The 12,787-nt window shown below is 37.5% G+C and overlaps 2 protein-coding genes and 1 pseudogene across 3 annotated transcripts; 1 reads left to right on the forward strand and 2 right to left on the reverse strand.

Annotated features, from left to right (window-relative positions):
* The first annotated feature begins 399 nt into the window (after window positions 1-399).
* LOC101312603 (phospholipase A1-IIdelta-like) lies at window positions 400-999 on the forward strand. Its single transcript, XM_004292132.1, has one exon. It carries the CDS (start codon window positions 400-402, stop codon window positions 997-999), a length of 600 nt encoding a protein of 199 aa, XP_004292180.1.
* A 661-nt stretch (window positions 1,000-1,660) lies between these two features.
* Window positions 1,661-6,465, reverse strand: LOC101296335 (annotated as a pseudogene). The gene is made up of 8 exons (XR_183907.1): window positions 6,306-6,465; window positions 6,062-6,222; window positions 3,267-3,428; window positions 2,960-3,100; window positions 2,585-2,842; window positions 2,336-2,473; window positions 2,043-2,237; window positions 1,661-1,972 (listed from the first exon to the last, which is right to left on the reverse strand). The product of XR_183907.1 is annotated as an ent-kaurene oxidase, chloroplastic-like (transcript).
* A 4,863-nt stretch (window positions 6,466-11,328) lies between these two features.
* LOC101299539 lies at window positions 11,329-11,856 on the reverse strand. Its single transcript, XM_004289856.1, has one exon. It carries the CDS (start codon window positions 11,792-11,794, stop codon window positions 11,483-11,485), a length of 312 nt encoding a protein of 103 aa, XP_004289904.1. The 5' UTR covers window positions 11,795-11,856; the 3' UTR covers window positions 11,329-11,482.
* Window positions 11,857-12,787: the final 931 nt, after the last annotated feature.

The following is a 12,787-nucleotide window of genomic DNA, read 5'->3' on the forward strand; positions in this document are numbered from 1 at the left end:
ACATTGAAAAGGAGAAAAATCAACTTAGATGCGGAAAAATAAAATTTACTACCCCTAGTAAACTTTTACTAGGGGTAGTAAACTTGCAAAACAGTATTTTCAAGACCATAATACACACTAAAACAGAGGAAGAACAATTTAGATTCGAAAAACTAAAGTAGTAAACTTATAAAACAGTAGCTCCAATGCCATAATTCATATTGAAAAGGAGAAAAATCAACTTAGATGCGAAAAAATGAAGTTTACTACCCTTAGTAAACTTTTACTGGGGGTAGTAAATTTGTAAAACAGTAGCTCCAATGCCATAATTCACATTGAAAAGGAGAAAAATCAACGTAGATGCGAAAAAATGAAGTTTACTACCAAAACCAGCTTTCACTCTCTGAACCAAAACCAGCCATGGATACTCATACCACCACCCAGACCCAGACCCCTGATTCCACTACTGAACCAGCAGCAGGTCCAGCATGGTCAGCTCTCCTCGGAGAAAACAACTGGGCCGGCCTCCTGGACCCGCTGGACGTCCACCTCCAAACCCTGATCCTCTGCTGCGGCGACTTCTGCCAGGGCACCTACGACGCCTTCAACAACGACACCAACTCCAAGTACGCCGGGTCCAGCCGCTACGACCACGCCAACTTCTTCAACAAAGTCATGCTCCAAGACGTCGCCAACTACGAGATCGCCTCCTTCCTCTACGCCACCGCACAAGTCAGCATTCCGGAGGCCTTCCTCCTCCACTCCATGTCCCGCGAGTCTAACTGGATCGGCTACGTCGCAGTCACCACTGACCAGTACAGCAAGTCCATCGGCCGCCGCGAAATCTACGTCGCCTGGCGCGGCACCACCCGCAACTACGAGTGGGTCAATGTGTTGGGCGCCGAGCTCGTATCGGCCGAGCAACTGCTCAGGCCGGAGAACAACAACACAGTAAACAAGACCAACTCCTCCACGAACGAGCTGCTTCCGACGTCCATGTCCGATCGCCACCGAGGTTGACGAACGCCGCATGTGGGGTGAGTCCGGTCCTCAGATCCGATCTGGATTCCGAGAGAGAGAGAGAGAGAGAGAGAGAGAGAGAGAGAGAGAGAGAGAGAGAGAGAGAGAGAGAGAGAGAGAGTTAATGATCGGGAAAAAAAGGAGAAAAAGAGTTAAATTAGGGTGAGGGTATTGACGTCCTTTTATTAGAATTCATTAGAATGGGGTTGGTAAAGAGATTTTCATTGGAATGGGCAATAAACCTTTAAAATTAGTACTAAAGTGTCATTTACTCTTAGTCTTATGGGTGCATTTGCTCTTATGTAGGAGTTTCTACATTCACAGAACTTATTAACCAAGCTGTTTTAATTTGCTTTTCAACAACGTTTTCTCATAATAAATAAAATTCAGCTTTTGTTAAGAGCCACAGCTGTACCACCTTTACGCGGATGATGAGCATGGGCGGATCTACGTTGGGGGCTATTTGGGCTGAAACCTAGACAAAAATCTTATATGTAGTAAATAAGTACCCATGAAAATAATGAGAAGTCTTGGTTCAGTTGGCAACCTGACCAAATTATATCTTCTTTGTTGCAGGTTCGACTGGATATTATTAGTAGTTTTTCTCACTTTGGTACCACAAACAACACAATTCTTCTGGCTTAATTTCCAACACCAGTAACTAACTTCTTGGCTTCAGGATCGCGTGCGTTGGATCGCGTTTGTGAGTGGTGAACCCATGAACATCTACATTTTCTTCTTCTCCAGCTCTCAGCTTCCACTCAAACTCCTGCACCAGCCTTCCAATCGTCGGGCATGCGATTAACATTCCCTGAAGGGAACCAGCACATACCCTTTTCCCTGCCCCGAAAGCCATGGTCTTGTACAAATCCATTGGATCATATTTCGGGTCCAAAAATCTCTCCGGCTTCCATTCATCGGGGCTTTCCCATTGATGCTTGTTCATGTTACACCCGTATATGTTTATCGCAATCTGCACAGCATAAAAATTTATAAAAAGGACCTGTACGTAATAATATAACTTCATGGAAACAGTTACGAACCTCAGTTCCAGCTGGAATGTAGTAACCTCCTAGTTGGGTATCTTCATCTGCATATCGTAAAGGAACTAACGCAGCCGGACTATGCTTCCTTAGAGTCTCATGGAAAACTGCAGTCAGGTATGGCAGTTGGGACAAGTTTTCCTCAGTCACCATCTCCGACCCGCATACCTTTTGGATTTCCTGATAGAGACGATCCTGATTGATACAGATACATAGAGGCATGCAGGCTATCATATTAGTTACAAATTGAGTCACGAATTTTCAAACCAGTAAATGAGTGAACTGAAATAAACCTGTTGCTTCGGATTTTTAGCGATTTCATACATAGCCCATTCTGTTGTTACCATTATAGTATCTGATGTTTCAATAACAGTCTCCCAAACCAACATAGTTATTTGGTCCATTATCAGTGTCCTCCCCTCCATTATTTCCTGTTTCATACTCGGTCATGTTAGAGAAACAACTAATGCAATTAATGTTTCAAGAATATAGAGTAAGCATGCATTAACTGAAGAAAAACTGAAAAGGATCGACACAGGTACCTCTCCTGAAGCAATTCGTTTCTTCTGCTCGTTGATCAGGGCAGTCATCACTGCTTTCCTCCGAGAATGAAGTCGCTGAATTTTCGTTTCCAAGGTCTTATTAGGAATCCATCTCAGGTAAGGGAAGAAATCTCTCCAATCAACCTCAATTCCACCCTCCAATATGTCACGCACTAGAACCTTAAAAATCTCATCTCTTGAAAGTGTAGCACCAAGTTCCTCCACATAAATGGGATTTTCTATGTCCTTTCCAAAGGCCTGCATATCCCGCTAGCATGTTTATACCATATTTCTGCTTTTTTTTTTTTAATTAATTATACTGTCTAAAGTCCGAGTAACATAAATTACAAAAAGTATGGTTTTTTAACAAATCACCTGCTTCACTGCAAGTCCAAAAAGTTACGACTCAAAAACTCTTCTAAAATTCACAGCTTCTTGAGGTGAGTTCTTTACATGAGATTTTAATTGGCTCAAGACATTTGCTCTCAAGGTATCTCTGTTGGTCCGGAGTCGCTTCTGAACAATATAAATGTAGGCATGTAGCTATAGTAACATAATCGGGATAGAATTAACAGGGACAACAGAAGTAACATGTAGTAGATCGACTACGGCAACGAGATTAGCTAGGATACAAAAAAATCAAATGATCAGAACAAAAAAATAAATAAACATAACAACCAACCTGAGCTCTGGATCCAAGAAGATTTGCGCGAATGTATCGCTTTATCATCTTGTGAAAATCATTGTAGTCACTTAATGCAACCATACATTTATCAGCAGAAAGAATCTTTAATGCGTTTGACAGCTTTCTGTTTGAGATAGATGAATATCTGGTCACCATGGCCTGAAACAGACATTACAGTAAGAAGAAGATTTGAGGAATATATATATACGATTTTTCTCAGCTGCGGACGTCCGTTTTAGTGCGGATTTTCATTTTTGCATCATTTTTCGATCGAATTTCCTCATCTCCACCGTATAGTATCTAGATAATATTGTGTAGATCATCTCTGCAAAATTTCAGCCAATTTGGTAATCATTAAGGCCCTCAAACTCGAAAAACAAATGGACGGACTGAATTCTGTCCGGTTCATGTTTATATTAGAAAACACAATTTTGAGGGCCTTAACGATCACCAAATTGGCTGAAATTTTGCAGAGATGATCTACACAATATTATCCAGATACTAGACGGTGGAGATGAGGAAATTCGATCGAAAAGTGGTGCAAAAATGGAAATCCGTACCAAAACCATTAATGTGGACGTCCACAGCCGAGAATGGCTGTATATATATATATATATAATATATATTATATATATATATAGGACCTTCTTAAACTCTTAAAGTGAGGATGTTTTTAGTTCTAGCATGTATTTTGACAATCAAAGCCACCAATGGTAAGTGTCTAGGCTAATTAGACGTGCAAAATTTTTCTAGAATTACTTGAACCAAATGGTAGACTCATTAAAGGAAATTTATTGTAAAAAACACTAACGGAAGTGTAGGAGTATATCATGAGATAACATTTTAATTTTTTTTTTCAACAAAATACTAATAGAAAAATAGATTAAACCCAAGAAGGAAAGTGAAGAAAACGAGAAGGAAAAAACATGCAAAGTGATGACCCATTTGGTTTGTAGTCACAAAGAATAGAGGAAGAAGAATAATATTGGAAAACTAGATAAAAACATGAGATTGACTCCAAGAGGAGTCGAACCTTAGACAATGTAAAGGTCAAGTTGGACAGATTGCCAACCGAACCAAAGAAACTTTGTTTACTACCTGGTATTCACATGGTATATATCAGAAATTTTGTCTGGGCTGTAGCCTAGACAACCCACTATATGTATCCACCTCTGAAAGCCACCCACTCCCTAGTTACTTACCCACATATGAATCATATAAAAAATTAGCTAAAATGAAAAATGTTTAACCATTTGATTAGCACAATATTCGTTTTAATTTTATCTAACGGCCTACAATTGTTTACGTCAATTTGAATGATCAAATGACTATGGAATTAGTTGAAATTTTGTAGGCATGTTTCTTGCATATGAATATAGAGGATCAACGGTTAAGATCGTTAATTGAAGTCATCTACTAATGTAAAATAATAGAAATCCTCAAATTCTTAAAGTAAAGAGGCCATCTTTAGATCCTCCTTATATATATATATATATATATATATTAAAGTAAGGAGGTCCTCTTTAGATCCTCCCTATATATATAAACACACACACAACCTGATTATTTCCTTCATGTCAGAAACATTCATTTGATCATTTATAGCATTAACGTATTGGAATTTCAGCAAGAAAAGGTTCACTCTTTAAGACTTTGCTAATTGCTATTAAACTTGGCATCTCATTGATTCGATGTCCATGGGTTTATTGGTGGCAGTAGAAAACTGAAATCCAATAGATCATTTCTTAATCAGAAAAGATAAGAGAACTTCGTTAATTGTTATTCTAATTCATATATATTTCACAACTTGACCAATCGAGTAATAGTACGACGTGGCATTGTCCTATGATGGTCATAGCCGATCATATCACTCGAATCATGTGAGGACCATGCATAAGTGGAAATTAGAAAATAAATTAAGTTTAGGAGAAGATGAGAAACAAACAGCCTGTACTATATTACCTTTATCCTGCCCGTAATCGGACACCCGTGATGCGTCTTGAATATTTATGATGCAATCAGCTCCAATTGTTCTTATGTTTTGGTTGTCTTTTGTTTTATTGTTTGTTTCTAAGGGGTTTTGGGGTTTCAGGTCCCCGTAGGTACTATCTTTTTTATTTATAAAAAATTTTAGTTTGAAAAAAAAAAAAAAACCCTGCATGTAATAATATATTATATGGTTCAAGACCATGTGATAATTTTTCCACTGATTAATTACTAGTGTCAATGTGCATGCATAGGGCTTGTTAATCTATAATTTATGGTTCTCTGCTTCTCCTAAGTTATATGGGGTGGATCCATGACATACAAGATTATAATAAAAATTATAACCAGAATATCAACATGCCATTATATGTTTTGATAAAATAAAATATAAAAAAATGTTGGTTTTACAATGTAATTAGAGTGAGAGCTCAACCAACTTTCACGTTTGAATTAAAATTTGTTTAGCCCTTATGGTTTGAAGTCAACATAGGTTCAGTTTTGTGGTTTTATTTAAATTAAAATGGTTCTTAAAATTACGATTTTTCATCCAAATGGTCATTCCGACAATTTTTTCTGATAGAATACTGACGTGGCTGTTAAAGAATTTGTAATTTTAAAGGCCACGTCAGCAATTTATCTGAGAAAATTGACAAAATGACCAATTGGATGAAAAATCGTAACTTTAAAGATCATTCAGATTAAAATAAAACTACAAAGATTATACAGTATTTTACCCTTCAAGTTTCATAAAAAACTGGCCTCGTTCAAATATTTCAAACCAAGTCAAAACAGAAAGAACAAGTCACCTCTTTGGCAACTTGGGAGCTATTGAGAACGACCATGGTGCAAGCTCCAGTCCTGCTGGAATAGATTGGACCATACTCCTCAGCCCACCTCGTGAAAGTCTTGTACGGTTTCTTCTCCTTGAGTTGCAGCAAATTCCCGATCACCGGCAGCCCAGGAACCACTGCATTAGTAGAGCGTTGAGATCGAATATTAATATATTATGATCCAAAAGCAAAACAAGAGACAGCAAATGCAAGGCTGGACCTGGAACTGGAGGGAGCTTGGCATAAGCACTCTTGTTGTTGTTGGTAAAGTAGGAAACTCTGATGTAATACAAGAAGAGCCAAGAGACAGCGGCAAGAGCAAAAGGGATGGCAAAGGGCATTGCTTGGAACTCCATAAGGATTTGGTGGAGGGTGGCCATTGATTGAAAGACGTAACTGAAACTGAAAGAAGTGGATGCTTTTGGTTTCTGAGAGTCCACTCTAACTGCAAGTCAAAATATAAACACCACCAACAGGACAGATCAGATCGATGGAGAAGGATTATGAATCCCAGCAGGCTTGCAAGTTTGTGCTGACGAGGAACCTAGCTAGGTTAATATATAAATTGTTTTTTTGTTTTTATACTTTGAATTGTTAATATATAAATTGTTACATATTCTGTAATAATTAAGGAGTTAATAGTATAATTAAGGACACAAGGTCCACGAGCAGATTTGTCGTTTTTGCATGGCACATGAGATACAGAATATGCCGAAGCCATCTGCACTCCTGAATGGCTGAATCCATTGATTTTGATATGAATGAATGATTTTATTTTAGTGAGTTTATGATTTTATTTCTTCTTCTTCGTACCTCAACGAATAGTTTTTCGTCACATTGCATATGTTAACAACGTACTTATTCATTTATGAAAGGTCTCATATTCCAATTTTCTTATTAAAAAAAACCCTAAGGAGAGCGGCGGCAGCTCTCAACTCATCTGCAAAACGATCTTGTCCGGTGGTGGCCTCAGGTCAAGGCTAGCCTTGTCACATCCTAATTTTCGAAGTATAAATTTTTAAAAATTTGAGCATGATATAACTTAAAATCTTATTATCCTAAAACCTGCTCAACAACTTCTAAACTATAAACAATACTAGAAATATAAATGTCAACAAACTTAACAACTGAGTTAAACATTATATCTCCTTAAATACATCAACTTCAAAAGTCTAGTAATAATAACATCGCTCACATGAGCTTAAAGACAACTTAACAAAATATACAAAATAAATGCACATTGTCTAAAACCCAGCTCCTAAGCCACCGCCTCAACCTTGCTGATTATCACCTGCAGGTCTAACCCCTACACCAAAAAAATAGATGCACCGGGTTGTAAACAACAAACCCGGTAAGCTGAAAATCCTGTATGAGTAACTACTAAAAAAAATATTTACAACCCAACATCACACAAAATAAAACCGGAAATTCCTACTTAGCACTTAGTTCAGGAATTGCTTCAACAATAAAATTCAAAGAGAGAAATTGAGAAAACATAACAATTCACAAAACAATCAATCATAAGAGAATCCTGCAAATAAAGATAGTTCAGGAAATTCCACTCAAAATTCACACAATAAGAATTGAAGAATCTCCTGCATTAAGCATAGTTCAGGAGATACTCAAAACAAGTTAAATGACAACAATTAAGAACAAAGTTAAAACCACATTTTCAACACTTTCACAAATAACATGTACCCATGAGTCTTAGATATTAAAAAATACCTCTCATGACCTACAACAACAATTTGTGCACCCATGGGTCCCAGATACCATAAGGTATCTCCCATGACCTACACTGACAAACGGACAAGAGCTCTATTCCTAACCGTAACCAATCACCCGGCCAAAGGCTATTGGAACCCAGTTTGATTGTCCAATATCACATCACAAAATAATAATAGCGTCATAACCGTAACCAATCACCCGACTAAAGGCTTGGAACCCAGTTTGACTATCTACACAACAATTCTCAAAAAGAGTAGAATCATCATAACCGCAACCAATCACCCGATTAAGGGCTTGGAACCCAGTTTGACTATCTACTTGTTTTATCTCACCTATGAGCCGTTGGCGATCAAGCTCATTATTTTTAAAACAAACAATAGCATATTCTTTAATTCAACATTATCAACAACACAAAAACACATCATAAAAATTATATCTTTCCACATAGATATATTTATATGCACAAGACATGGTTATTCCCACAAGAATATATAACTTATCAACAACCAAAATAGTATAATTTTATGAACCTTAAAATAATCATATACTTAGAAACTTGTTTTACCTTACCTATCACTATGCCATATACATCATCAGACGACAGTCCAAGTCTGTCGTCTGACTTTTTTTTTATGTCGTCTGAGGAGCTGTCGAGTGATGGTCTATCAGACGACGGAGAATAGCCGTCGTCTGAAACGCTATCACACGACACATCTTATGTCGTCTGAGAAGAGTGAAGATTGAAAAATTTCAGTAAACACACTACAGTTAAGTGTGGACTGAATAAGCATCCAAAGACTGTAATATCATATCACAAGACACATCAAATGTCGTCTGTTTTGTATACCAACCACATATAAGTGTGGACTGATTGGAGAATAATTTGATTTATTAGATTTTTCTATCAAATCACACTTCAATTAAGTGTTGAGTGTGTGATATTACAACGTCAAAAACTTCAATCACACTTCAATTTTTTTTTGTTTTATGTTGTTACATGACATTTGGACCACATATATATGTAGGTTGAGGGATAGCAAGTAAGTTTTTCCTACCCTAAGTCGACATTTTAATAGAGTTTGATTCTGTAAAATATGTCGTCTAATGCTCAATTACACTACATTATCATGTTTTTTAGGAGTTTACATATGTTGTTTGATTTAGTACGAGACGACACATTTGTGCCTTTGGTTGCATGATGTTGCCAGTCTGTTTTGGCTAAAAAAGTACTGTTCATATGGTAAAACAACCTCAATTTGGTACAAAAACCTGTGCATTCTAAACCATATATGTCAATCAAACCTCACACATTATGAACCATAAGGAAATCAAGCTGCATTAAACTTTTAGATCATATTACTTAAATTAAACAAAAGCCTTGTAGGCATTTCCAAGTACACAACATATAAAAACAAAAATATATGTTCGTGTGCATAAGTAAATTTGTTCAATATAGAATAACTTAGCTACCTAGTTGGCATCAGACCCACAAAATAGGCATATTAGTCATAACTATTTATCATGTTCCAAAGTTATAATGCAGTAAAGCAGCACACCTATGTATGAGCTATACTACCATAAACCAACATCAAGTCTGATTTTACTGGTCCGAAAACTGTAACACATGCTCTGCCCACTCTCCTCAAATCTCATCAATTTCCTCGGCTGTGTAAGTCAGACCAGCCCTAGTTCCCCACTGAAAGCAAATGCAGCATACATAATGAATTTCCAGTGTATCATCAGAAAATACATAAATTAACTAAATAATAGTGTCAGCATTATAAAAAAGTGCCAATAAAAAAAAAAGAGTGCCAAATAGCTGATGTATAGTTGGAATATAATCGCATCTATTCCATTGCCAGGTTTATCCATATAAATACATAAATGTGAAGACACAAGTATATATAAAGTTTATATATGGTTCCTGAGTCTCACCATCCGATCCTATAAATTTACAAAAACATACTAGTTCCAAGAGCTAGCTAATTCACACTACAAAAATTAAAAGGCCATATGGATTGACAAACCTTGTTGGCCACAGCAGTCTCCTTTTCAGTTAGCCTATGAATAAGGTCCAAAAGCTACTCCCTAGTTTTCGACTTCTGTAACTCCTCATAAGTCTTCTTACTTAGCAATACCTCAAGATCATTCATCTCATCCTCTTCGCTCTTCATTATACCTATTAGATAAAAGTAAATGAGGACTCAAGATCAAAGGCTGATAGCGCGCGCGCGCGCACACACACATATATATATATATATATATACAGGCCTTCTCGGCTGCGGACGTCCGCATCGAAGGTTTCGGTGCGGATTTTCATTTTTGCACCACTTCCGATCGAATTTCCTCAAACTTCCTTCTAGACATATCTAGATCATCTTGTGTAGATCATCTCTGCAAACTTTCAGCCAATTTGGTGATCGTTAAGGCCCTCAAAATCGAAAAACAAATGGAGATGATGAACCGGACAGAATTCAGTCTGTCAGATTTGTTTTATGATTTTGAGGGCCTTAACGATCACCAAATTGGCTGAAATTTTGCAGAGATGATCTACACAAGATGATCTAGATATGTTTAGAATGAAGTTTGAGGACATTCGATCGGGAAGTGGTGCAAAAATTGAAATCCGCACCAAAACTTTGGTGCGGACGTCCGCACCTAAGAAAGGCTATATACATATATATATATATATATATATCAGTACCTAAATATTGCCATTGCACATACGTATGAGCACTTGTGAATCGGTTCTTTATATTAGAATGATATGAATACTAAAACAGAAAAAATACTTCTCTAAATTTTATAGATAACATAGTCAAATTGGGATGATAGAGAAACATACCACTTCTTTCACTGTAATTAATCTCTTTACTTATTATTTCATCACTCTTGACAAGTGACCCATTTTAATATACTAGAAGCAAAGTTCACCACATATAATCACCACCTTTTCCTACCACCAATTCACACTTAATAAGGTTGTTACCCAATTTCCTTATTAGAACCACTACAAGAGATTACCCGATGACATCCCTTCATTACTAATACAAATACCCCAATTAACAAAACCAAACATCACTTGCAAAAGTCAATCTTATATATCAAAACAACATCTCTACTCAAACCAATAATCATCGATTGTTTGCTAGCCCAACCTAATTAATCCACAAAGTAGCATTAACAAATCACACAGCAAAGCCATACTCCAATTCTAAACAATAATAATCTAAAGCATAAATACCAACATCACATTGAAGCCCGAAACTAGCAAGGTCCATGCTTACCACTATCCTCTTCCAAAATTATGACTTTTGAGCTTCATATTGTCATCCACACCAAGCTCGCCTTCTGCGAATCCTCCCTAGCTACATCAATACCACAACTATCTTAACACACAATACAGCTCATACACTGAACAATTATTCCAAAGAGCACACAACCCAACACCAAGTCTTACCCCCTGCTACTCCAATTGCTGGTCAAATAAACCGTAATTGATGATGCGTTAGCTTCCTCAATTCCATTTCGTACCCAAAAACCGATTAACACCAAACCTCACATAAAACAGCATAGTTAGCTATCTCAATCGATTCCAAAACAGTGGACTCTACTAGGAGTAAAGAGTGAAACGTAGCTTACCAAGTGAGGAGTTAGAACCGACGTAGCTCACGGCGGAGCTAAGGCTGCCGACGCTCCAGCGGCGGCGCGTACGGCATCGTCGGGCTTCAAGGCTTCTGGGTTTTGCTCCTTGTCAGCAGCTAAGTGGAACGGGGGTAGCGGTGGACTGAGGAGTTGGCCGGAGACCGTCCCCCGATCGGCAAGGCAGTGGCCTAGGGATTGAGGACCGACATTGGGGTAGTTGCAGGTTGTTGATTTGGGTTGGGTATGGCTTAGTTTAAGTGGTGAATCAATTGGTGGAGGTGATTGGGTGAGACGGTGACCGAAGCTACCATTTCCGGTGCTGGCAGAGGAAAGCATGCGCGCACAGAGAGAGAGATCGAGAGAGTTCGAGAGAGGGAGAGAGATAGAAAAGAGGGATGCGGCTGAGAGGGAGAAGGGAGAGTTTTGGGGTGCTAGGGTTTCTTTACATCTTTTGTATACTTATGCACGTGAAATGACAAAATTACCCCCACGACTAAGTTTCAAGACTTGTCTAGAAATTTCCCTCTATTTCAAACTCGACTTTAATTTACACTCGTTTCTTCGTAACAGTAAAAACTTGATTTAAACGTTCGTACTCCATAACGTTCATAAAAAGATAATACTCAAAAAGGCAACACGACAAAAAGTCAACCTTTTTGGTCTTCTGAGGCGTCAACTCGAAATGAAAAGTAAATTAAGTTGTCATTTACTATCCAAATGGCCAGTAACTGATAAATTTGCGTTCGGGACGTTACAACTTAAATATGTATGTGGAAGAAAATTTACCCATTTTCGATAACTTATAGGTCTCGATCATTAGAGTCAACTTCAATTGTACATAAAACATTCCTATTCTTCCTCATGGGGAGCGATATGATCGGTCGATAAACGTGTCCAAATGTTCACATAAAATAGTTTCGTTGACACTAAATGAGGGTATAAGCTAGAATTGACGAATCTCAACTTTAAGTATTAGTCGGTCTAGATAAGAGGGTTTTCGTTTAGATAAAAGTGTTGACTTTTAAAAGTATTTTTCAGACAACATATATATGTCGTTTGAAGTTACTAAGCAAGATTCCATTCACGTTGACCGCATCGACCGAGATCCGAACTTTATCGAAAATGCTTGAATTTTGTTCTACACCCATAATTCACTATTATGTTGACATCTGACACTCAAACTTAAAAAAAATTATTTCCGTCATTTGAATCACAACGTGCATACTAATGTGCTATAACATGTTTACTAAGTTCTTTGTAAACATACATCTTTATAAAACAACTACATGCAAGAAACAAAATTTACTTAATCTGACCGTTAGATATGAT

Source organism: Fragaria vesca, linkage group LG2, assembly GCF_000184155.1.
Source record: "Fragaria vesca subsp. vesca linkage group LG2, FraVesHawaii_1.0, whole genome shotgun sequence".
In the NCBI taxonomy this organism is placed as follows: domain Eukaryota; kingdom Viridiplantae; phylum Streptophyta; class Magnoliopsida; order Rosales; family Rosaceae; genus Fragaria; species Fragaria vesca.